At 41.0% G+C, this 25180-nt stretch overlaps 1 protein-coding gene across 2 annotated transcripts in view; it reads left to right on the forward strand.

The window, feature by feature from the left end:
* Positions 2022 to 25180, forward strand: part of FBXL5 (F-box and leucine rich repeat protein 5) — a 31117-nt gene continuing 7958 nt past the window's right edge. Inside the window, exons 1-10 of one of the 2 annotated variants that reach the window (XM_021396352.1) lie at positions 2022 to 2225; positions 12707 to 12922; positions 14614 to 14709; positions 16045 to 16228; positions 16837 to 17019; positions 18995 to 19120; positions 19965 to 20113; positions 20303 to 20385; positions 22018 to 22740; positions 24797 to 24945. In XM_021396352.1, the coding sequence (XP_021252027.1) occupies positions 2091 to 2225; positions 12707 to 12922; positions 14614 to 14709; positions 16045 to 16228; positions 16837 to 17019; positions 18995 to 19120; positions 19965 to 20113; positions 20303 to 20385; positions 22018 to 22740; positions 24797 to 24945 (2044 nt within the window). In that variant the 5' untranslated portion in view covers positions 2022 to 2090. The remainder of the gene's footprint in view (positions 2226 to 12706; positions 12923 to 14613; positions 14710 to 16044; positions 16229 to 16836; positions 17020 to 18994; positions 19121 to 19964; positions 20114 to 20302; positions 20386 to 22017; positions 22741 to 24796; positions 24946 to 25180) is intronic. The other variant, XM_021396353.1, reaches the window with a different exon arrangement.

A 25180-nucleotide genomic window follows, 5' to 3' on the forward strand; every position in this document is an offset into this window, starting at 1 on the left:
ATTATGTTAATGAAGGATCTATCCTCTGAACTATATTCTCTCTGTGTAAACTCTTGTACAAGATGACCAACTCTTCCCTTGAACCTCTCCATGAAAAATATAACGTATAGTTATCAGGCACTTTCTCCTGTACCATTGTAATTCAGTGCCATGAACCGGCTGACCAGCTTGCTTCCCAAGCTCCAGCAATTCATAGTGGGTGTGCCCTTTGCTCTGTCCCTCTCTCCTAGAGAAGCCTGCCCATGAAGCAGAGTCATCAAAATTTGATGCACATCTGCACTGGAGATACTCTAGTTCACAAAGCAAATATTACCTTAGACTACCATGAAATTCAGCACGTTTATGTTCTGAAAGCCTGGAAGATGAGGATGGACATGTTCTCTCTTGTTATTTCTGCAACATATGAGCAGTAACTTCCAGCAGATGGAAGATTAACAGGTGGGAGCATTAATCCTCTGCTATTACTGAGGTATGAACTGCTGGCAGAAGAACCCAAATTCTGTGTGATCTCATGTTTTAGGCTTTGAAATATGACCTTGGAACTGCCCATATTAGCAAGCAACATGCTTCACCAAACACTGTTTCTTGAGGGTTTGCATCTTTGGTTCATAAATCCTACCTATAGCAGTAACCTCAAAGTCTCCCCTGTGTCCTCGTACGCTGCAATACTTCTCTATGCAAGAAATGTGCCTACTAGGTCTAAAACCAGAGCTCTGCGTACTAGCCACGGAGAAATACAGCCGTGTGCTGGCTGGCCAGTTGTGTAATACCTCTGTTTTGCCTTCCTTTCCTTCTCTTGTGTAACTGCTATTTTTCCCCAGGCTTGCACAAACTTAATCTTCCAAAATTTGTACACCTTTGTCAAATATGATTAAATAGGTCAACATGTTCAGAAGTTCTTGAAGTGGAAAGGATGAATAGAAAAGGAAACACCCAACGTCACAATTGCTTAAGCATCATTTCCTTAGATAAAGAGCTAAAGAGATTATTGTGTTTGGTGATCTAGATAACCCAGATCACATGGCCTCTCTTCTCAGTTGTTGTCTACTGAATTTACAATCGATGATTTCACTTTTTATTCCCAATAGTTAGCACACTGAGAACTGGGCTAAAATGTATGTGTGCTTTCACTCAAAAGATTTCAATTTGCTTACAATTCACTGCTTACATTTTTAAACTACACAGCTTTTAATCTTTAAAAAAAAAATACGCATCTGGCTTTGTACTGGAATAGCTTTCAGCCAGAAAACTCTGCTGCACTTATGCTGGAAAGTGCATTTTGGGGGACATTTAATGCATTCCAATGAGTTGTTCGACAGTTACCATCACCTCTTGACAAATTAACACGTAATCTCAATTCTGCTAAGGATTCCTACTGTTCTTTTTCTTCTGAATGTGTGAGCGGATGAGCATCAACGCTCAGCGTTCCGTTCCTTTTCTCCTGGATGTGGCACAAACACAGCAGCTGGCGCTGCTCTCTTGGCACAAGACACGCCGCGCGGCCTCCTCACACACATCGGCTCATCCGCAGATCCCCTCTTCCTTCCTCACGAATCACCATTTCAATACCTATTCATTTTTTGGGGGGTGCGAAGCTAGCTTTATTTCGTGTAAATGCACAACGATTTTTTTATTTAAGTTTAACGGCACGTTTAAGAAGCGCCGATTCCAGCACGTCCGACGCCCGCCGGGCGAGCAGCACGGCTCCCAGAGATGGCCGCCATTCCCCGTGCCTGCGGAGCACAGCAGCACTCGGAGCCACTTCCGCGGCTCCGGCTAACCGCTCTGCACGCAGCAGGCCTAGCTGGAAACACAGCTACAGACAAACCTCCTGCCCTCGGGCAGGCCTGGCGCCAAAGAAGCACCGCAGCGGAGCAACCGAGGAACTCGCCGCGCCAGAACGAGGCTGACCCGCCCTGAAGCGGCGGATGAGGCAACGCCTCACCTTCGAAGCCGCCGCTGCCTCCCGGTGCGCATGCGCTTAGCGCAGCCACCGGCAACCCCACCCGAGCCGCGGAGGAGCCGGCGCGGCGGCCGCGGTCACGTGGCGTCAGGCCCGGCGGGGCGCCCTTCGCGCATGCGCGGGGCGGATGTTAGCGCCGCCGTTAGCGCCGCCAGCGCCTGGGCTCTATGGGGAGAACATGGCTCCCTTCCCTGAGGAGGTGGACGTCTTCTCGGCTCCGCACTGGCGGATGAAGCAGCTCGTGGGGCTGTACTGCGACAAGGTAGAGAGCGGGCGGGTGGGGAGAGGCGGCCTTTACCCCGCTCCCCGGAGGGGTGAGGGCAGATTTCGTGAGTGCGCAGCTGTCAGCGCGCCGGCCTCGCTGCGCCTGTGAGCGGGAGCGGCCGCGAGCTGCCCCCTCCTCCGCGCCCTGCGGCCCCGCAGCGCCCACCTCCTGCCGCGGGCTGTGCCGTGCCGTGCGGCTTGGAGGGGCCCGGCCGAGGGGGAGGGGGCGGCGGGAGACGGCCGTGTCCCTGTACGTGTGCGCGCCCACCGGCAGCCGGCACGCAGCGCTTCGTTTCGATGGGTTTAATTAGTACGTGGCTAGGGATGCCGGGGCAGCGCTGTGTGTGTGCTGGTGGCTTTACTGTGGGCAAAAAGTGATTTTTGCGCTCGCACCGGTGTGGTTGGCAGTAGCCTGATGCGTCACCTGCAAGGCAAACTTTGCGGCGCTGCGTGTACTGGGAGCTTCAGGCGGTGCTCGGCAGCAGCGGCGCCTCCGTCGCAGGCCGGCAGCGGCTGCGTGGGGTTCAGAGCGCCTGGCAGCGTTTGGAACGAAGGTGAGGATACGTGGAGGCAGCCCGCTGCTGCACCGGGACGAGGAGGCCTCGCCTCCTCCTGCAGTGTTCCACGTGTGCAGTGCCGGGCTTCCCCAGGTCCCTCCATTGGGCTCCTTCTGTTTGCTGAGTGCCAGCAGCTTTCTGCTGTGCTGCCTGAGCTCTGCGAGAGGCCTGGGGGGGGAAGGTGAGCTGAGCAGTTCGACTTTGCCTTTTTGCTCTGAGTGCTGTTGAGTTCTGTGGGTTTTTTTTTGTTTGTGTTTGCCTGAAAGCTTATGCTGCCGTACCCTAGGAGCTTTTAGACGAAGAACACCTGGGACTGTTCTTCCCCACCCCTTTCCAAAGTGCAAACCATGCTACTGACAGCAGCTGAACAGGGTTTGTTTGAAGTGCCCTATATCGTTATCATTCGTTGATACTTAGTGATTGGAACAAAAAAAAAAACATAGAGGTGCATTTCTGCTGCTGTAAACATCCCACAAAGATGTGATCCAATTTACCGTCCTTTCCTAAAAGTAAAACTAAATAGGCAGGAATGTTAGTTTTCTGAAGTGCTATCAAACTGATTAAAGCTCCTTACTCTGCAACGAAGGTAATCTCTCATTTTCCAATTCTTTTCATACAGGAGCGTGCTTGCTTATTTCCTTTTTCTTTCGAAGAAGTGCATGCATGAATGTGGATGGGGATTTGTCTGTTTGTTTATTTTAGAAGCATTGGTTTTTGCATCCTTTAGCCCTGTTTCAGAACTTGAAGCTATGCCTGGCCCGTGACCCCAGTGTTTGAACTATCTCTGTATCCGGAAAAAATCTGAGCTGTTTGACTTCCGTTGTGTGACCGAGATGCTGTAATTAGATAAGACACTAGTTCTGCTTACATCTTAATTATAATCTGTAAAGCTGCGTTCTTCGTAAGTTCAGTTTGTCCTTGAGGGGTCTTCAGTTCTGTGAATTTTATGCTGTGTGCTGTTCCTCAGGCAGTGTTCCTGTACGCTGTAATATAGCTGCTATCAGTTAGCGTCTTGATGTAGTAAATTCTGCCACATGTTAGTGAGGGTGAAATGGATGCGTCTCTGCTTTTCAAGGAACAACTGTAAGGCTTGCTAATAGGTAGAGTGTGCAGCTACTTAAATAATGCCTTAGGATTGAGACACAGCTTGTTTTCATTTCCCAGAATTCAGTGTGTGACAGAGGAGTGAATCAGACATGTAAAAAGTTTGATGTGTCTGGAAGGTTATCCCGTTCTTTTAATTGTCGCTAGTAGATACGTTTACATGCCTTCACTGCATCATTAAATGTATGTCAGCCGCATTGTACGCTTTGCTGTGGCCTTATGTAGCAAGAATAACTAAAATTCTGTTCTGTAAGGAAACCCACAAAACTGTCAAACCTGTCATGTACTCTGGTGAGCCCTCTGAGGGTGTACGCTCCTCAGGGAGTGGAATGCTTGTGTAGATAGTCTGTATAGTTAGAATGGTTTCATAATGCCTGACATCTTCTTTGCTACAAATAGAGCACACAGTGTTTTCTCATCTCTAGTGAGATACTGCAGTCACACCCTCCATCTTAGTTACCTGTTTTCTGGGCAAAGTAAACTGATCCACTGCACTCCACGACGTAGGTCACGCTTTCTGTACCTCAGTGTGTTTGTTTTTGTGGGGGTGCCTGAGCGGCTTCCAGAGGCAGCTGAAGCTGTAGCTGACTGCCACTGCCAGTAAGTGTGTGCCTGTCTTGCTCCCCTCAGCACTTGAAGTGACTCACCGTGGTTTTATGCTGGCTGAAAACATTTTTTTCAAGCGGGGTAATTTTTCTGCTGATGTTGAGCTGCCAGATGAGTCCTGAAGCCAATGTGAGGCAGAGGGTGGGACTGTGGCAGCCAGCAGTGAGTTTGGTTTAAGCTGCTGTGAAGCCTCTGCGTAATTATGCCTACTTTTTCCTGATGTCAGTTGTGCAAAATGAATCACTGCTGTCCCTGAGTTGAGCTGATGTTATGTTGGATGTTACTCTGCAGTCTTTTTTCCTAACAGTCACGTACTCACTTTGTACTTCACTGTATCCCAATGCTTATCTGAGGACTGATACTTAGATTCCCTTTCGTTAGTCTCATTAGACTAATTTATCTCTGGGATGTAGTAGTTTGCACTGACCCAAGTCCATGTGTTGGAGTCCAGTAGAGACTGCTTCTGTTGTTGCATTGTGCCTTGCATTTCCAACACTCCAGAATGCACTGCTTGCAGCTTGTAACTTTACTGGCTTTCTTGCTTTCCACGCTGTGGCCAAAAGTATTGTATCTGTTATGAGACAGCAGAGACTTCAACCGATTATGTCTTAGAAATCTCATTCTGGTTTAGCTGGAAACATTGGTGGGTATGGTTTGAGATCACTGTTGGCAATTGCAGGACCCACCGTGTGGTGTCCTGGAGTTTGTTGAAAGCCTGTAAAGCAGAAAAATCTCAAAAAGCCTGAAGAGAAATCATGACCTGTAACTTGCATTGTATCATCTTCCTCTTAGTAGTTTGGTTCTCTTATCAAAAGGAAATCAGATTATATTTTCTGAACAAATCCTTGCTGGATGAATGTTACTTTATTAGCTTCAAGTTCAGGGCTACTCAAATAGCAGACTCTGCTCTAGGTGCACACTGAATAAAATTTTGGCTGTGTGTACCAGAGATGAGACACCTCTATGGGATTTCTACTCCTGGTTCTCTCTCGGCAATACTGCAGCTGAAAAGTATGCTGTCTAAGTGGAAGGTTATGTCCAGACCTTCCTGAGATGAACGTTGATAAATTACCCTGTAAATTTAGGCTCTTTTGGGGGTAGAGGAGGATAAAGTAGAACGAGTAGTTATGCTCTGAATGCTGTAATGCTGTGTTGGTGTTTGATAACTTTATCTGAAGTCTTTATGCCTGCCTCACAAAAATTAGCATGAGACTTCATACTGTGCATGGCTGCTTTCGGAAGGGTGAATTGCCACTGACACCCTCCTGGCCCCTTGGTGAGCAGCTCCTTCACTGGAGCGAGAGGTGATTGAGTAGAAGTGGCTTGCTGAGAGGTCAACCAAGCCCAGAACCAGGTTGGCAGTGTGGGAGGAGGGAACAGGGCTCCCCATCGAAGTCATAAACTTCAGTGTTAATAGCTCGGCTGTATTGTGCAACCTTGGGCATTGGATCAGACACATCAGAGGTCCTTTTTAAGTTTGCCTGACTTCAAGCTTCTGTAATCTTAACTTTCTACAGAAGATCTCTGCAGTTATTTCTAGTGGTTCAGTGATTACTTTGGCTAGTTCTTCCAGGAAATTTTTGTCGTGTTCTGCTGACTTGTTCTGATTGAACTCGTGTAAACATTTAATGAGAATTTCTGTTTTCTAGCCCATTCTTCCAACTCCTTAAAAACTAATTGCCATAAATGTTTTGTCCTAATTAAATTCCTTACAAAGACTAAAGTAAATATGACATTACATTTTGCCATCGTCATATTTTGGCCATCCTGTTACCTAGTATATTTAGGTGTACCTATAGTATTTATTTTAATCCAAGTATGTGTAGACTATTGCTGTTCTTTTTCTGACCTCTGGTACTTGTGGCTGAGTCTTTATTATTTGTATTCTAAACACTATTCTGCTACCCGCAGTGATATGTTCAGTAGGAACATAGCTAAAAAGTTCCTCTTGTTTCCTGATAATAATTTCTTCTGAGAACACAAATTTCTTTCACCTTTGTAGCTATTGAAATATTGAAAAAGATGTTTTCTGTGCTTCAGCCATTTGTCTGCTGCAAGCTTTGGACTCTGCTGAAGAGAACAGTTTTTATGTATTAAATTTGTGCTCTTACAACAACAGTGTTACAGATACACTGTGTTAAGAGTGAAAAATGCCCCTGAATTAAGCTGAGTTGATGTTGTAAAGCATTGATCGGGGAATTAGGTGGACCACGTTATGACAACAGCTTTTAGGACAGAGGGGACTGAAATCTGAAAAGTCAAACAATTAATGTTTTGACTTCTCGTTTCTAAGTCAGAATTATTTTTACTCGATGTCCTGAAGAACAGAACAACTGTTCCTCAAAGATAAGTCTGTTTCTAATTTAAAAAACAAACAAAAAAAATTGGTAAAACTTTTGGTTTACTTCTGAAATCCCTTTTCAGTGTTTCAGTCCATTGCCATGGGTTTTTTCACTGCTTCTTCAAATATGAGTGTGTTGATGTAAGAAATTGTAGTATTTGGTTATTACCAATTAACATTTTGATGCATCAAGAACCTGCTTTCACTCTACCTAGATTTAGAATGAATAAACAGCTAATGAGGATGTTCAGTGTTAATAAGCTACAAATGATCAACTGGTTTGGCATTCTTCCAGACAGAAAGTGGGAGGAAATGCCTTCCTTCTTCCTAGAGGGGACGGAATTAAGCCTCCATGTCAGTGTCCAGGGATGTGTGAACAATTTGTTGTCCGTGCCTCTGAGTTTCCCATGAGAGGCTCCACCTGTCCTCTTCCCGTCTTAGATTTTAGATGCTGAATAATTCAGTAACTTCCCACTATGCCTACTGGGAAATTGCAGCTTTGGTCTAATTTTTCATGCAGAAGAATATTTTTCAAGATGAATCTGAAAATAACTGTTTTAAATGAGTACTGTTAAATCAAATGTGCTTTAAGTAAAGTGCCAAGGGATGTATGAAATGGGAGACAGCGTGTTACGCAGGTCTGGAAAGGCTCAGACAATTTCAGTCCTCTTGTCAGGACAATTGTAAGTACCGCAAACCTTCTAGCTCTTTATTTTTGGATGTTTTCCTGCCTTGTCTCTCTTTTTTTTTTTTTTGCCTTCCTAAGAACATATCCCTAGGCTTTTTTCTTACACCAGACACAGTAGCAGGTTTTTCTGAGTAGGTGCTGAGTAACTACTTTTGCCTTTGAATTGCAGGAGAAAAAAGTTTTCTGTTCAGCCTTCACAGGTAGCTATGATCTTTTGTCCTTTATTCCAGCCTGCTGTGGACACCAAAGTAAGCCACTTTAGCCCTTCTCTTTCTTATGAAAGCATTTATTAATCTCCGACTTTGTAGCTCAAAACCAACCAAACAAAAAACTTCAAGGAAAAAAAGGGCACCTGATGCCTTCTAAAAAGCTTGAGACTAATTAGTATATATAGGGGTTATGTGGTTACCTAAGGATATGTGTGGTCATTTGTGAAATAACTGAATAAATAGAGTATAAGCTGTAATTCTTCAGAAACTTCTGGCTCTTTATTTTTACATGTAGTGTACAAAATTAATCTTTCCATACTGGGAATTGCAATGAGTGTCGTGTGGAGAGACAAAGGTATTTTTGCTGTGTTTGTTTGTGAGTTACTGCAGCAAGTGGGGGTGGGGTGGGGAAGAGAGAGAGTGAGAGGAGCCTTGAGACTTTGTTTTGCTCTTAGGACTTCAGATACTTGCTGACAGAAGGACAAAAAGCAGTGCCTTATTAGCAATCTACTGATGTGTGGGTATAAGGTAGGAAAGAAATCTTCTAAGGCATATCAAATGTGTGAGAAGTCCTGTTATGTACCTCTAAAATAACAACACCATTGCAAGTGTTCATCCTGCTTTTGTAACAGTTTCTTGTTTCATATCTTTACTGGACTTCTCTTTAATGTTTCTTTGGGTTTGTCTCTGCGAACCTCTGACAGCTTGGATCTCCTCATCCCTGGTAGAGTTCTTGTGGAAACCACATGGTGGAGAAAGCTCAGCTGCCTTTCTCTCTGCTTCCCAAGCTGGGTGCTCTGCGGAGTCCCTGCGGAGGTCCGGCACTGCAGCAACTGCTTCATTGAAAATTCTGGTGCAGTCAGTTCTGTGAAGTTACAGTGTCTATGTGGAAAGTCCTTTGTGATTCCAAAACTTTTCTACCAGAATTCATTGGAAGACATTGATTGTGTATGTAGTACGAGAGAGATGAAAGACCCTAAGAAAAATGAAAATACTGCATTTTTCTCGACCTCTACTGTGCTCTCATGCTTGGCCTTTATCAACTTGACCTCAGCCTCTCAAAATACAAAGTGTGAAGCTACCTGCCCTTCTTAGCAGAAGAAGGAATAAAAAGACTTTTGTTACAGGATCTTTGTGTTAATACCGTGGTCTTTTGTTTATTTCCTAAAAACCTCTTTCAAAACAGTAGTTCTGCTAAGAAAAAGCCGATGAGTTTATATAGAGGACAGGATTACACAGAGGACAAGTCAGACGGGCTTCTGAAAGTTCTGGATTTCTTCTGTTTTTCTGTGGGCTGGGCCAGGTCCTGTCCCATCTGCCTTAGTGATCATTGTTATTTTGGGTTGACCTACAGGCAAGAAGTAATAAAGTCTGTATTACTTCTCTGATTTAAAGTTTTATATGTGTGAAAAGCTGGATTGTGAAGTAGTTTAGCTAATTCTCTTACAGTTCACGTCATGTACCTCTTCATAAGGACTAAGCCAGCGATCTAGCGATGCTGAGAGGGCAGCGATCTCGGTAGGCTGCCTTGGCAGTGTGTCTTCCTTGGGGATAGTATTGACTTAGGTGTAGCTGGATGCTGCTGCAGGCTGTCGCTCTGTCTGAGCAGGTGAAAAATGAACCTGCTGAAAAGGTGCAACTTCTTGGATCCATAAACTAATTGGGTTTGTCCTGCAGCTGTGTAATTGCTAGAGCATGTTCCAGGGAAGGGGTAGGAAAGGAAGCGAGGGCAGGGCTGCTGCTTCTGGGTGTGCCTTCATCTGTCCCAGCCCCTAATTTACAGCGGATTAAGTACAACCTGAAACTGCATGCTCTTGGTATTGATGCAGACACACCTTGTTCTGATCTTTGTTCCCCTCATTTACTTGCTCATAAAATTGAGCTAATCTCTGCAGCGTCCAAGTTTCTGTCTTTTGAGTGTTAGTGCTATGCATTAAGTGAAGTGCTAATACTTAATGTGAGAGTGAAGCATGGCTGACTGGGGATGTCATGCTGCCTTTTTTCCCCCCAGTACTTTTCTACTCTGAAAATACTAGTGTGGTTTTCTTGTTTGTTTGTTCTATTTAAACCAGTGGTCTAAGAGTGGGGTGGTACCTTCTATTCTGCAAGGTACTTTCTCCTTGCCCATTGATTGCATGCTTGAGAGTTCCTAAGGAGGAAGTCTCTGAAAGGAACTAAATGCAGTATTTTGTTCAGTGTCTTAACTGCTGCGTAGTTAAAGCACTCTTCATCTTATTTATTGATTTATTCACAACATCCATCCACTATGCCTAGAAATACCTCTGTTTCATATAAGTGTCTGTGATGCCACTCCTGAATTAGTGTGTATTACAAGCACAAAAGCAGACTTGTTCTTGGCTCCATGTAAGACTTAGAAACATGGAATTGTCCTTTTGAAGATGTTATGTTCAAACAGCTGGCTCCTGCGTAGATGTAATACCCGTAGCTGTGACAGTCAGTTTAGTGCTGCGTGTTAAGAAATCTACTTGGGGACCTCTCATACTACACTTCATATTTTAACCAGTTGGCAAATACAACACAGTCCATCTCCTCCATCTCGTGGTTCCCCTAGGACTGTCCATCTGAGTTTGGGCAGGTGGTTTCCTTTTTGTACTGCCACACTACTGCGTTAGTTGCCCTCACGTGGAAGAGCAGACCTTGGAGAGGAGCAGCTGCCCTCTGCTAATAGTCTTGGTGCATGTCATAAGACTTCATCGGTCCCGCTAATGAAATTACAGATCTGACAGTGTGACTTCGTTGCTAGGCTACCTGTCCTCTGAAAAGCCCGTTTTCCTCAGCTTCATCTGACCTTTTTAATCTACCAGTTGCTGATTCAAGTACAGACACTAAGCTTCGCTATCTTCTCCACGGTTTCTAATCTTCTAGATATCTACAGGGAGCCACAGTAGCAGAGGTGAATATGCAAGTGTTTTGTGTTACAATGGCTTCTGTAACAGTAAGTTGGTGATAGAAGTACTTAAATTGAATGCATGGATGGATTCTTTGTTCAAAGTTTGCTGGTGACGGTGGGTAAAGATTTGAAGTATTTGAGTGCTGAAAAGATCTGAGTCAGGAGGATGACAAAATTCTATTTTGTATCAGGACAAGATTTGTGATTTCTTTTAACCAACAGCCAAATATGTATTTTTCTCTAATCTTCCGGTTATACACTTCATCAGTCTTGTTTCAATTCTGACATCAATCAAAATGCCAAGTGTTTGGCTGCAAAAGGGATTTGTGGGGTTCTTGGAACTGACTCCAGGTATTGTGGAACCCTATGGATTCAGTGAGCAGTGTTGAGGCGGTCATTGGTAAATGCTAGATTAGAAAACAAACTGTATCATCGCTGAAGTCTGAATGATAAGTGGCTGAAGGTGGGGAGTGTTTCTGTGCGTCTTCTCTGCTTCCCTTACCACTGACTTGTTCATTGCAGGGCAGTTTGACTAGATGACCTTTAAAGGTCCCTTCCAACTCTAAGGATTCTGTGATTCTATGGTTCCGTGACTTCTGTTTGTCAGTGTGGAAAGCCTACCCTGCAGATTCATCTAGTGCCTGTGCTCTGTATGTCGCATTCTCTGAAGTGGAGAACAGAAATGGGGTGAGGAACCAAGATCTTTTCCCATTTTTATGTACACAACAACTCAAGCTTCAGATCCAAACACAATGCATAACTAATGAGTTGATCCTGACCTGTCAGTGTTTGGTCTAAAAGATACTGAAAAAAAACCTATCGTTGTCCTAGTTCTGATCTGAACTGAGGCTAACTAAATGTGTTTTCTTAATGACAGTTGTTCACGTAACGTACAGTTGGCACTGCTGCCTGGGAGTTGTGTAAGCTTGGCAGATGTCCAGCGTGTTTCAGTTGCGTTGCTGCTGGTTGCCAGGAAGTGACAGTGCAGTGTCAGAATGAATAAGTGCATTTGTTTTGCGTATTTTTTTTAAATGGTAGGAGTTGCCATCTTTGAGATATGCAAGTGTTATGTATGAACATATTTCTCACTTCCATTTCTACTAAAACCCTTTTTTTCTGGAATTATTATAAACAAGAACACTTCTGAATACTTCAGTGACTTGTTTTCTGAACTAAATGAAAATATTTTTAGTTTTAGAATGCTTATTCTTGTATGCTTCTACACACAATATGGTATTTTTCCATTCTTACGTTATATTTGACATCCACCAAAGGAAAGTGCCGTCTGAAAATGTTATCAGTGGTGACTGTTTGTATGCATGTGAAAGTGGATTACTGTGCTGCTTAATCTTTGTGCTGTCTTCATCTCTTGGTTGTTGGCCCATGGCGAACCTTTTCTAACAGCTGATAATACTTTGTGTGCGCTTGGTAAGATCGAGCCTTCCTTGTGAGTAGTGCATAATTAGCCATGGACCCACAAGTACAGCTGGGGAAGGGGCTGAGTCTTCCAGTTAGCTACAAGCTGCGGAAATTGCATTGATTTCCACCAGGAAATCTCTTTCTGCACTTCTTTATTTCAGAGTTTCACAAGATTGGTTTGCGTTCCTTAAGTACAACTCTGATTTTACTGCTTCCTAAAACTAATGCTGTAGTTAATTCTTCCTTCAACGATAATTTTTCTTAAAAGAAGTTATCATTCTAATTAGGCACGGTCTTAAATTCTGTTTATTCGTGTGGAGTGAGGCAGTTGCCATCAGAATTTGAATGGTCAAATGTAAGCTGTATTTTGGAAACTAGAAACTCTTCTCAAAACATGCTTTACTGCTTTTATTACGCTTTGTTAAACTTCTGTGGTTATCTTTGTCATTAGTTTGTTGTAATGTTTCTAAAGCTTATAGCTTGATTTTTTTTTTCCCTCTTTCTTTCAGAGCTTCTCCTGGGAAATAGGTAGTTGTCATTGGAAGTCAGAGAAGTGCAATGAAATCCCTTACAATACTTAAACCTTATTCACAAAGCACACCACTGTAGTAAAACTGATTTTTGTGGGCTTTCCTTTCTTCCAGCTGTCCAAGACCAACTTCTCCAACAACAATGATTTTCGGGCTCTTCTGCAATCTCTGTATGCCACGTTCAAGGAATTTAAAATGCACGAGCAGATTGAAAATGAGTGCATCATTGGTTTACTTCAGCAACGCAGCCGGACGGTGTACAATGTGCACTCGGACAACAAACTCTCCGAGATGCTTAGCCTTTTTGAGAAAGGGCTGAAGAACGTAAAGGTAAATAGACTAAAAAGGACTTGTCCTAAGGAAAATATGCTGTGCTTATGTTCATTTGCCTCAACTTTTCATAATTTTCTCTACAAGTAAAAGTAATGAAGGATTTGTGATAGAGTAGTAAACCTTTCCGGTCACAAATCCAGATTCTTTTGCCATTCACTGCAGTTATTAAATTTCTAGTGAAAACTCTTTAGGATTCTAGAGAAGTCTCCACACTGTGTAATTGGAGATATTTTAGAGATGCGGCATGAGAGTTTCAGATATGGAATCGTAGAATTACCTGAGTTGGAAGGGACCCACAAGGATCATCCAGTCCAACTCCTGGCTCCACATGGGACCGCCCAGAATTTAAGCCCTGTGTCTCAGAGTGTTGTCCAACCGCTGCTTGAACTCTGGCAGCCTGGAACTGTGCTGGGGAGCCTATTCCAGTACCCAGCCCCCCTCTGGTGCAGGACCTCTTCCTGACACCCAGTCTGAGCCTCCCCTGAAGCAACTCCGTGCTGTTGGATCCTGTCGAAGAGGAATTCAATTTAATTCTGCTGTGTTGTGTCCCTGAGGTAGACAGCACAACTCGCTCACCTCTTCAGCTCTAGGAACTATAGTCTGTATTAATAATTTGACATCTCACTGTGCATTTCTAGTGCATGTGTTACATGTTTTCAGTAAGAAAAATAGCAAAATGTAATCTATCAACTATATCTGAGGTCTGAAGTGATTTTTGAGTCAAGAATCCTACAAATACATTTTTCCCTGTGAATATCAAACCTACATTTTTTGTTTAATTAATTGGAAAATGAAGGAACATGAAGGGAAGGGGGAAATTAACAGTGTTATACTTTCTGCTAGGATACTAATGTTACTCTGTTGCTTATGTTGACTAACTCGAAAGAAGATTTTTTAGCACCCTTTAGATAAGTGTTTAACCTTTTTTGAGTGTGATTAAGTTGAACTGGTGGCTTAAGCTTTTTATGTAGTAGTGTTTCTTAAATTTGTAGAAGCTTGAAGAGAAAATCTTACAACATTTACTGTAAGAACTGTGAGGAACTGTGTGTTGCAATTACTGGACAGATCATATAACAAATTTATTACTGGCACAAAGAGCAAGCTAGTAATTTGATAGATGAAGTTGGTCAATATTTAACGTTTAAGTCATGTCCTTATTTTGAATCTTTCAATTTCAAAAGTAAATATGTATTAATGTATTAAAAACAATATGTAAACACGTGATGATAAATTATTGTTATAATTTTGAGTCTAGAATTGTAGTGTAACTTAAGTAAAACAAATCGGTTCCCCTTCATCTTCTTACTGCATATATCCTGGGAGAATTCTTAGGCAAAGCATGCAAATACTTGGATTAGCCTGTAACTGCTTTGAACTTTGGGTTAGGGTGTAGATTGGCAGGCTTCAGTCTTTGCTTCAAAGTAAAAATGTGTTTAGACAAGCTAATTTGTATCTGATAACAAAATAAACTGCAGTGGAGCGGCAATGGAATACTTTGTTCTGCATGGTAACAGGCCAGTACGGGCTGTCAAATTGTCATCAGACTTTGTAAATTAATGCACTCTTATTAGGAAATACGGCAAACTGCATTGCATACGTAAGCTTTACCTTGAGACACTAGCTAACAATTCAACTTGTGACTGAATGGATGAGATTAGATAGCAGTTACATTTTTGCATTCTTTTCAGAATGAATATGAACAGCTAAACTATGCGAAACAACTGAAGGAGAGACTGGAAGCCTTTACAAGGGATTTCCTTCCTCATATGAAGGAGGAAGAGGAGGTAGGTAGTTTTCCTGAGATACTATGCTGAACTTCCTTGGTGTTTGGAACGACTGAGCAGGGGCAGAGGACTTCTTTTCCACAGTTCTGTTTTGGTTACTATGCCAATTTGCATTCAGGACTGTTGTGTCATTGTTCCTTGTGACTGGTGTGTGACGTGTTCTAGAACAATGAGTATACTGAAAAACTGTAGTGAAATCCTGCTTCTTCTGAAAATTGATAACAGAAGTCCGCTGGGGTGTGGATTTGTTTATTGCAGATACAGCCTTTTAATGGTTACTTATCTCACAGTATGTTACCATAACCTTTTGACCGATGGTGATGCATTAAAATAATGCTAGAAAGTTGAAGTGATTAATGTGTTATGTAATTACAATGATAATTAAGGTTTGTGTTATATACATCTGTACACACACAGATGTTTTTGTCACAAATAACCTTTCTAGCAAGGGTTTAATTACATAATGTATATAGATATCACAGACTTGAAATAAAGAATAAACAGTATGAAACCTGATGTTGTGCTTAACTTCTCTTGAAGTTGTCACACAGGCTGTCTAACAGTACAAAAATTAATCAATTTATAAATAGAAGATGTAGTATAAAGGGGCCTGACAATCTTAAAATTATGGGAATAGTAAAAGAAACACAATATATTACTCTAAATATTAGTAATGTCGCTGTGGCTTGCTAGATCTGCACGTTTTTTTAAAAAGTTTTCTCTTTTTATAAAGAAATATTTTTAAAATCCTATATTCTTTAAAATTCTTTTTTAAAAAAACTTGTAAGTATAAAACAGTACCGACCTAAAAGACAAAGGGCAATTGTCTTGTGGCATAGCAAAACTTAAAAGAAAAGGTTCTGTTAACCAGAGCTCCATGAGTCAAACAGACACTCCCAGACAGCCTCTGACCTATATTTGAAATGTAAAGACTAGTAGTGCCAGTCTGATGATTTATGGGTATCCAAAAACGGGGAAGCATTTTCGGAGAGAATAAATCTTCCAAAGTCTGTGCAAGAGAAGTCTTCCCTCATGTTTGTATGCCCTGCCGCTTTGCCTTCCATGTGAGTACATTGATAAGTTATGTAGTTTGGGCAAGTTTAGTCCCTTCCCTTTCCTCTTGGAGAAAACAAGTAACAGCATGCTTGAAACTATTCAGCGACCCATTGGCAAACACAGGGTTAGAATGTAGAAATTACATGATCTTGTCCTTAAGTTTATTCATGTATGCCGTTTTACTTGGTGAGAATTGGAAAGAGGAAATTTTTGTCTTGCTAGATCTGTGTAGCGTTACTGATTGTCTTTGGCGGCACTGGGCTGTTTTTTTTGCCTTAGGTTTTTCAGCCAATGTTGATGGAATACTTTACTTACGAAGAATTGAAAGATATTAAGAAGAAAGTAATTGCACAACACTGCTCACAGAAGGAAGCTGCTGAATTCAGAGGTCTTAATAAGTGGAATCAAGCTGAAGAGCTTCAGAAGGTCTTTAAATATTCTGTGGATGAGAAGACAGATCAAGGTGAGGCATTTAATTAAAGTGAAAACAGTTTTCCAAATGCAGTTTTGTTTAAAAAGCCACATCATAGTATGTAACTTTAGTTATATCAAGTAGATGAAATAGTTTTTATGATACGTAAGTTTCTTCAAAACAGTTGAGAAACTGGAAGACTTCTGTTTGATGTAGGCTTTCGGCAACTTGTAGCTGATACTGTTTATCTTTCCCCTTCCATCTCCCCTATTGTAATATTTTATATGAGAAACAGGTAGAAACAGTGAGCGTTTACTGGAAATCTAACAAAGCAGGTATGTATATCGCATGTGAAATGAGGAGCAGTTTATTTTTGTCTTTTTTTTTTTTGGAGCCTTGTCGGTTCAGAGTCGGGGAAAAAAAGAACAGCCAGTTGGGAAATCGGCATACAAAAAAACTAAGCTTTTCTTCTTAAGATGATCTTATAGTTAAAGCTTTTTAAAGCCAAAGCAACATGTATGTTTTCATATATTTTGTCAAACAGTTGTTTAAAAATTTTTAAATGCATTTTGAGTACGTAAATTAAACAACGAAATATACCATTATTATTTATAGCTGCAAGGATGTGCTTCACAGAACACAACCTTTCTGTGTTTCAGAAACTGAAGTAACAGGGCACACAACAAATATTACTAATCTTCCTCCTGAAGTGATGGTGACCATTTTCAGTTACCTTAACCCCCAGGAATTATGTCAGTGTAGCCAAGTAAGCGCTGAATGGTCACAGCTGGCTAAAACTGGATCTCTTTGGAAACATCTTTACCCTGTTCGCTGGGCCAGGGGTAAGTTAAATTTAGTTCGTTCCTTGAAAGCTTGTCACTTACGGAAATTGTTGTCTGTAGAAGACAACGCAATGTTTTATTATCAGCTGTCGTGTCATAGACAACAATCCTGAGAGCTGAGCGTGCTGGAAGGCTGTACCCTCCTGGCAAGGGGCTGCCTTGAAACTTGGTAAAATGCTAAAGAAAATAATTTTTTAAAATCTGCAAGATGGAGGTATTAAGAAACTCAACATTGGTCATTACTCACGAGTAGCTCTTGCATACAAACTGTTTATTAGTTTCACTGAGGTTTGTTGTCTTGCATCAATGCTAATGAGCATGTTTAGTAGTACCACATCTTAATTATAGCGTAGGGGGTTTGAGTTGTAAATGCTTCTGCTGCAACTATTGCAGTAACATTTTTATTTCATTACGTTACCAGGTAAAAATAAAGTATATTTTCGTTAGTTTCCAACTAACCTGTTTTCCTTTGACAAGTCTGTCTTGTGATTCACACCTAGCTGCAGAGTTTTGTTGTTTTGAATTTCAATTGTAGCACTTGATCATGACCTATTCCTGCTTAATTTTTATATTCAGATTTCAAAGAAACTGCATGTGTCAGTTTTATTGTCAGTTCTTAAACAAGTTGTGCTGCAGTGAGGACTACAAAGTGCTGTATTATAAATTCTGTAGTGAGAAGTGTAACCTTTTGTGAAAATGCCTGTTGAAAAAGACAAAACACTTCCTATTCTCTTAAGGCTAGTTACAAGTCAGAGTGTATCTGTAGCTTAAAATACTTGGTTTTTGTCCTGATCTCTGTGAATATTAAACAATCACTGAAGTATCTTGTTGCAAGCCCCACAATTGATGCAGTGTGTGTGTGTGGTTGAGTGATTTTTGTTTTTAATAAGCTATATTTGATGAGTCTTTATTAACTTTCTCTATTAAAATCTTAAAATACGTAACTTCAATTCTGATCTAAAAGCAGTGAACTCTTTTTAGTTGTACCTTCACGGCTTCTAAAATCTTTACTGGGCTGAGAGGAGTTAAATGACTTTCTGGTCTGAATTATTTCTTCAGCTGAATAAATTTAAGTTAAAATAATAGACTGATCCCAGAGCTGCAACAGACTTGACTGTCTGTCGAGGGGTTTTGGAGTTCAAATTCTTTGAATTTTTATTTAAAACATAGTTAACTCCATGTGTAAATGTTACACAAAAGAGGTAATTGGCAGCTGCCTAAATTGGCAGTTCCTAAACCTGGTTTTGGCATAACAGGAAGCCATTCCCATGACGTACTGTCTATACTAACGCAGTTGTTTGTGGAGAAGTGCCCTAACCTGCGTGGAAGCTTCTCAGAAAAAAAACCCAAAACCAAGGAACAACACCCAAACCCAGAAATAACTAACAAAACAAAAAAAAAAAACCATGCTAAAAGCAGCATAAAATTACAGGCTTAGTTGAGAAATGTCAGTGAAACCTTTTCCTTGATAGGTGATTGACAAATAATGTGGATTTTATAGTCGCTGTCTGTGTTGATAGAGTAAGAAACCTTTTGCCTTTAGATTGCGTTCAACAGGGGTTGTTTTCCTTTGGGTCTAGTAGATTTCCTACTAGTAAGATAGTGGATAAGCTCTTAGTAGTGTGTCCTGAGCCCAACACTACAGTGTAACCAAACTGGAAGTACATTGTGCTTGTGTGGTAGCCCATGCGGAGAGGAGGGTTCCCTGGCAACTAAAATAGTAGAGCTGATGTTGGCATTCATCCAGAGATTGTAGAAAGTGATTGTCTATTGTTGTCCTATGTATGTTATAATTGAATGTTATATTGCTGTTGTAAGTGGGCTACTTGTGGAGTTTGAGTTCTGTGATCGTGGAGTTGTTGTACAGTGACTAAAAATGAACCAGTAAAATACAAAGTGGTTGATGCTATGGTCATGAGTTTACTGCTATTTTCTCCTCTGACAAGTTTTCATCTTTTTTTTAATGGGTGAGCAGGTGATTGGTATAGTGGTCCTGCAGCAGATCTTGAGACAGAACCTGATGAAGAATGGGTAAAAAATAGAAAAGATGAAAGTCGTGCTTTCCAGGAATGGGATGAAGATGCTGACATAGATGAGTCTGGTAGGTGAACTCTGATTTTGGTGAAACTGTTTTTCCTAGAGATTATATAGCTATAGTAAGTTTACGAAGTGGGTTCTTTTGTCTAAAATCTTCTGTTTCTACTAGGTTTTGGTATTTGATTCCCATACTTTAAGATAATGACAGATGCAGAAACACATTCTATCTAGGTAAATGCTTTCTAAGCCAAGAAGACTTAAGCAATGAGAATGAACTTTAGAAGTTTTGTCTAGCAACTACCTGGTGTTCCTGAAGGGAGTGCCTTTTTTCCTTGTTTTCATCTCATCCTGACTCCCAGCTGGATGGAGAAGCCAGGGGAGATTTTCAGCAACAACAACAAAAAGCAGCTGGTTTTGACATGCTGAGTCGCTTAATCTAGGAGAGAGCAAATGTGAGTCAGGTGAAACAAGAGTTATGGGGATGTGTCAGGAGTTAAAAGGAGGAAGAAGATGCTTTGTGTCTTGGAAGTTTGGATGAGTCCTGTTGCATCCTAATGTATTCTAATTTTAAACTAAAATTTTTATGAAGCTGTTACATCGCAGGATGTGAAGTGGCCTGTGAGATAGTATTTCACTGTATACAGCAAGTCAGTGGAAGTTGCAGTCCCAAACTACTGTTTTTACGTGCTGTTGGAGTGAACTCTTCAAACAAACAGATCTTAAAGATCTTAAAGACTTAAGTATGGAGCTAAAATTCAGCAGGAGTTTTGATGCAGGGTGCTTTCTGAAACATAAATGTTGTTAGAGGTTCTTCGGTTTCCTGATAACCTGTGTGATGTAAGCTGACAGCATGGACTCCCAATTGGCTGAACGCATTTTAACTCTTTCTCTTTGGTTTTATTTTGCAGAAGAAGCAGCAGAAGATGCACTTGCCATTAACATAGCACAGATGGAAAAACGTTTACTTCATGGTTTAATCCATAATGTTCTCCCGCATGTAGGCTCCTCAGTGAAGACATTAGTACTGGCCTACAGTTCTGCAGTGTCTAGCAAAATGGTATGTAATTTGAAACTAGCACTTAATTGTGGCTGTGCAGCCTATAATTAGTAACTGATTTGTCTGAGTTTAAAGCACACTGGTTGTGAAAACAAGTTGCAATTCAAAAGAATGTTAATGTGCACGTTGCCTCTGACACTACTTGTAGCCTTCCTGGCTAGTGAGTGCTGATTATTCTTCCTTTTTCAGGTTAGACAGATCTTGGAGCTTTGCCCCAACTTGGAATACTTGGATCTCACTCAAACTGATATTTCAGACTCTGCATTTGAAAGGTTAGCTAATTTTTGTTTCCTAAAAATAAGTGAGTAAAAATGAAGGGAAGGGGAGGAAACATTCAAGCATCTATTACTCCACTTCAAGTATGAGTGAGAAATAGAGATTGGTCTGTATCCACACATAATGAAGGAATAAACCAGAATAACAATGAACGAAGCAGTAAGTAAAGCCTGACTTTGTAATGGCCATTTTAGAATCCTTGTCTTAGCTATTAAAACCTATCAAAGTATAGCCATCATAGTAATTTAATTTCATGCTAATGCTAATAACTTGAAATTGTTCACAGATATATTTTTAGGAGTTATTGCAGTTCTTGGTCCAACATTGCAGGTGATGTTTGGAACACTGCTTTTTAAGACGTAGATCAAATGGTGGGTAAAGCTCTAGGGCCAAAGTGTATTACTGTGGATTCCTGAGTTTTACAGAATTCTGCAGAAATTTCATTGAGCATCACTAGGATGGTGTATGTGTGAAGGACCTACACAGAAGTGTCTTTGTATGATGCTGGAACTCAGTGGCTGTTCCACTATGCAACATTTTGCATACGGTGCTCTCAGGTTCTGTTTATTAACAGCACATTAAAATGTTACCAGCACAGTTGCTCGTATGAATGCTCTGCAGCTTGTTCAAGAAGTTTAAATTGAAATGAAGACCTTAATGGAACTTACGTTTCAGAACTTGATCTTTTTGTAAGCCTCTGTTAGTCTCCAGTAAACGTTAAATATTCTTCTCCTTCATTAGATTATCTATACTTCCAGTCTTAAAATCTGTAATTCAGAAATGGGTTTCATTTGCTGTAGGTGTTAACACTCTCCATTAACTGTGGCAAAGGTAAATAGACTGTATACTTCTATAGTTAATAATGCAGCAGTCCTACTATAGATCAAATTTCTGTTTCAGCTGAAAGATAAAAACACTGAAGGAGTGAATTTGCATTAATACGAAAGTGTTTCCATAGCAATTGCTAAGACTAATCACCTACAGAATAACTAATCCCATACACAGAGCATTTCCAGCAGACCAGATGCTCTTGCTGAAAGAAACAGGAAGTTCTTGAGAGAAAGATCTAGGCTCTAAGGTCACCGATATTTCAGTATGTGTAGACACGCAAGCTTGAGAAACTCAAATAGTAAGGAACTACAACTATTAAAATACTTTGAACTGAATATCACAGGAATTTCACTTTTTTTCAGTGAAGTTTGCTAATTCAGTAAGTAAATATTTTTCAGCTTTCTCTGAGAAGATAAATATTTGATCTCTCCTAACTTATCTGGCTTTAGGTATCAGCATTATAGACAGGAAAAACTGTTTTTGAAACTGTTGCATGTATTTGGTGTTTGCAGTTTCTTAAATTGCTCGAGATGTAGTAAAATGGGCATTTTACATCCCAGTATATGGAAAAATGTAGCGTGTTACTATTTGTGATTCATTTCACGTTTCTTCAGACTTTTCTAGGCATGTTTACTTGCACTTGCAGTATCAAACCTAACCTGTAATCTGAGGGAACTTTTCCTTTAATATTCTGTGAATTAATATCAGTATTTCCCTTATGAAATGTTCTTTTGTACGTTTAGCTGTAACATCTGTTTCTGAACAAAAACAAGTAATCGCTCTTCATCTTATTTCAGTTGGTCTTCAGTTGGTTGTTGTCAGAATCTTCGCCACTTTGATCTGTCTGGATGTGAGAAAATCACCGATGTGGCCATAGAGAGGTTCTCCAGAGCTTTGGGTATCATATCGACTCACCATAACAGAGGCGTGCTGAAAGGCTGCAGAAGCAGGAATGCTAAGACTTTATGGAAAAACAGAGAGATGACTCTGCAGTCCAACAAGAAATATAATTGTTTGCATGAAATCAGCAATGAAAACCTCATTGAGGGAACAGACAGTAAGCATCATTGGACTAAACCTGTCAGCTCTGAAAGCTTCAATTCTGCGTATGTGTGGATGCTAAATGCAGATGATTTAGCTGATATCGAAGACGCTGCAGAGTGGAGACACAGAAATGTTGAAGGATTTTGTCTTGTGGAGCCAGCATCCCATATTAATTGTTCTGCATCTTGCTGCAATAGAGACATTTATGGTTTAAGGACTAGAGGGTGGCAGCAGCACTGTGCTTCTACTGACTTCATTTACTGCGGTCACTCATTTTGCTGTGCTGGAACGGCACTAAGAACTATTCGAGCACTTCCAGAGTCCTCTGCACTGTGTAAAAAACCAACAAGGACTAACCAGTCAGAGGAAAAAGACTTGGCATACTCTGGCAGTGACAAACCAGATGAAGAGACTGCACGAGTTCTTCAGTTTCTCAGTCTGTCTGGGTGTTACCAGATCACAGATCGTGCTCTCAGGTGAAAAGACGTTTCTGAGCTGTTTTGCTGCAGTGTGGTTTTTATAACATCTGTATGGTTGGGTTGCTCTGGGTTGAATCCGCCTAGTTTCAGCTTAAACATTTTTGTTGAGAACGTCTGGTATATCTTAACTAGTCCTTGCATCTCAAAATATTGAGAATAGCAGACATGAAAATTTTCTCCAACTCTTCCTTTGAATGAAAGGACTAAAAAAAATTTCTTTTAGACAGTTCCTCTGAAATGAAGCATTTTGGTAAGTTTGCTTGCAGTAGATAAAAGCATAAATACTACCCATGTAGTAGTAGATTTGTAGTGATTTCATATTAGGAAATTCAGTGCTGGTTTATTTCTTTTTCTTTTCCTCTCGTTATGCCTGCCAAGCTTGTAAATACTCTTCGAGCTTTAAAAACAAACCAGAATATCATCTCACTTAACTTGCCTGGATGATGACAGAATTTTGTATGTGCGTAACAACATGTTAAATATGATTTTATATAATGTACAAAGCATAGAATTTAGTTGAAGTTACCTTGAGCGTTGAGACAGCTTCGTGACAGTTAGAAAATTTGCACTGTATGATAATACGTAATTGATGCTTTATATCTTGTCAGAAATGTGTAGTCACAGCTTCGTAATGAAAATGAGACAAGACAGAAATATTTGCAGTCACCTGCTCAGATGTGCTATAGCTCCTGGGACTAATTAGAGCTGCTTGCAATTTAGAGACTTTATACCTACTTGTACTGTACACCACAGTCCGCGGAGGAATACTGTGAGGCACTGCTGGCATTGAATTGCCTCTCCAGAGACTTCCCCCCTCTTTGACAGAGAATTCAGAAATACCAACTGTTCAGATGTCTCACAGCAGTTATGTTGGGACAGATAGCTGTGCTTTCTGTCGGAGCCTGATGTTGTCCAGGTGTTGGAGCAGACTGGTACTGCTGAGTGTGGTTCCTTTGGCAATGGATCGGTAATGCTGCGTGTAGTTGGTGTGTTACTGGTGTTATTCCTGACCGAGTCATCTAGAATCCAAGGAAGACTTGATCACTGAGTCATAGGGAGTGTTTAGTTGTGGTGCCAGTTTCACATCAGTGCTTTCTGGATACAGGAGAACACGGAGCTGAGTTGACATTCTGCAGCGAGTGCTTCTTGCACTTGTATAATACTTGGGGTCCCGGAAGAAAAAATGAGACCCTAATGTAAACACTTGGCAGTTCATTTCATATAAACTGAACTGATAGCTGGTTTTGTTTGTCATTCTTTTTCCTGACTGCTGACGAGAGATAATTGTATGCTCATGCTCTTAAGACATAAAACTGAAAGTGCCTTCGCTTGAACCTGAAGCATGCTGACTGAAGCTTGTGTGGCTTTTTCTTCTTTAGTTTTCTCCTTCCCATGGGTGAGCTTGTGATTGAACTTGGGTTAGCTGTCCTGTGAGCTCAGAGGAGCAGTCAGCCTAACACAGAGTGTTGGGTCAAGTGCACTACATCCGTGAGGCTGCTTTATCTGCACTTGGAGGGAAAACAGTTTGGTTCGAGTAGCATGCAGTGGTGTGTTGGCAGAGGGAGGTTCTGCTGGTAAAGATTTATCCAATGGAAAATACAAATTTGAGTTTCAAACTGACTTATTAAAAAAATAATAAACTGTTGGAATTTTTACACAGCAAACTTGGGGAATATCATATAGTTCTGGTTTTGGGATGTGTTGAGAAATATACATCACACTGGAAGTCTCAAGAGAAATGGGTAGTGTTGGGTGTGTCATGCTGGTTCTTAGAAATACTTGGTCATCCCCGGAGTCATTATTAAACAGTGATTTCCCACTGAATTTCTGTCAAAGGGAATTGTTAATTTCTGCAGAGATGGATTCATTTTTCAGGCCCGTTACGCTGCTTTAAGGGTGATTAACCTTACAGGACGCCAGACTTGAAATTAAGTGGCTTATTAGAGGTGTGGTGTTGTTGCAAGATGTAAATGTGTGACTTGGTGACATACGGGAGTACTTGTCAGTCTAGTGCTGTGCAAGCTCTTAACACCCCTCTTCTGTCTGTTAACAGGGCGTTGACTTTGGGAGGAGGACTGCCACACTTGGAGCACCTCAATCTCTCGGGTTGTCTCACTGTAACTGGTGCAGGCCTGCAGGATTTAGTTTCTGCATGCCCTTCTCTAAATGACGAACACTTTTACTACTGTGACAACATTAACGGTAATGTCTTTTTTTGAAGATGTGATCCTTGTCTGGGGAGTAATGTCTGGCTTAAGGATGTGTTAGAAACAAACAAACAAAAAAAATGCCACCAACAAAAAAACCCAACACACAGCATCACCACCAAAACCACAAAACCAGAAAGCCTGCAAACTCTTTTCTTGGCTGTGTAGCACTGAATTGCAAATACTAATTACAAGATCAAAGCTGTTACATCAGGTTTTTTTGTATTTAA

The sequence above is a fragment of the Numida meleagris genome, chromosome 4 (assembly GCF_002078875.1).
Source record: "Numida meleagris isolate 19003 breed g44 Domestic line chromosome 4, NumMel1.0, whole genome shotgun sequence".
In the NCBI taxonomy this organism is placed as follows: domain Eukaryota; kingdom Metazoa; phylum Chordata; class Aves; order Galliformes; family Numididae; genus Numida; species Numida meleagris.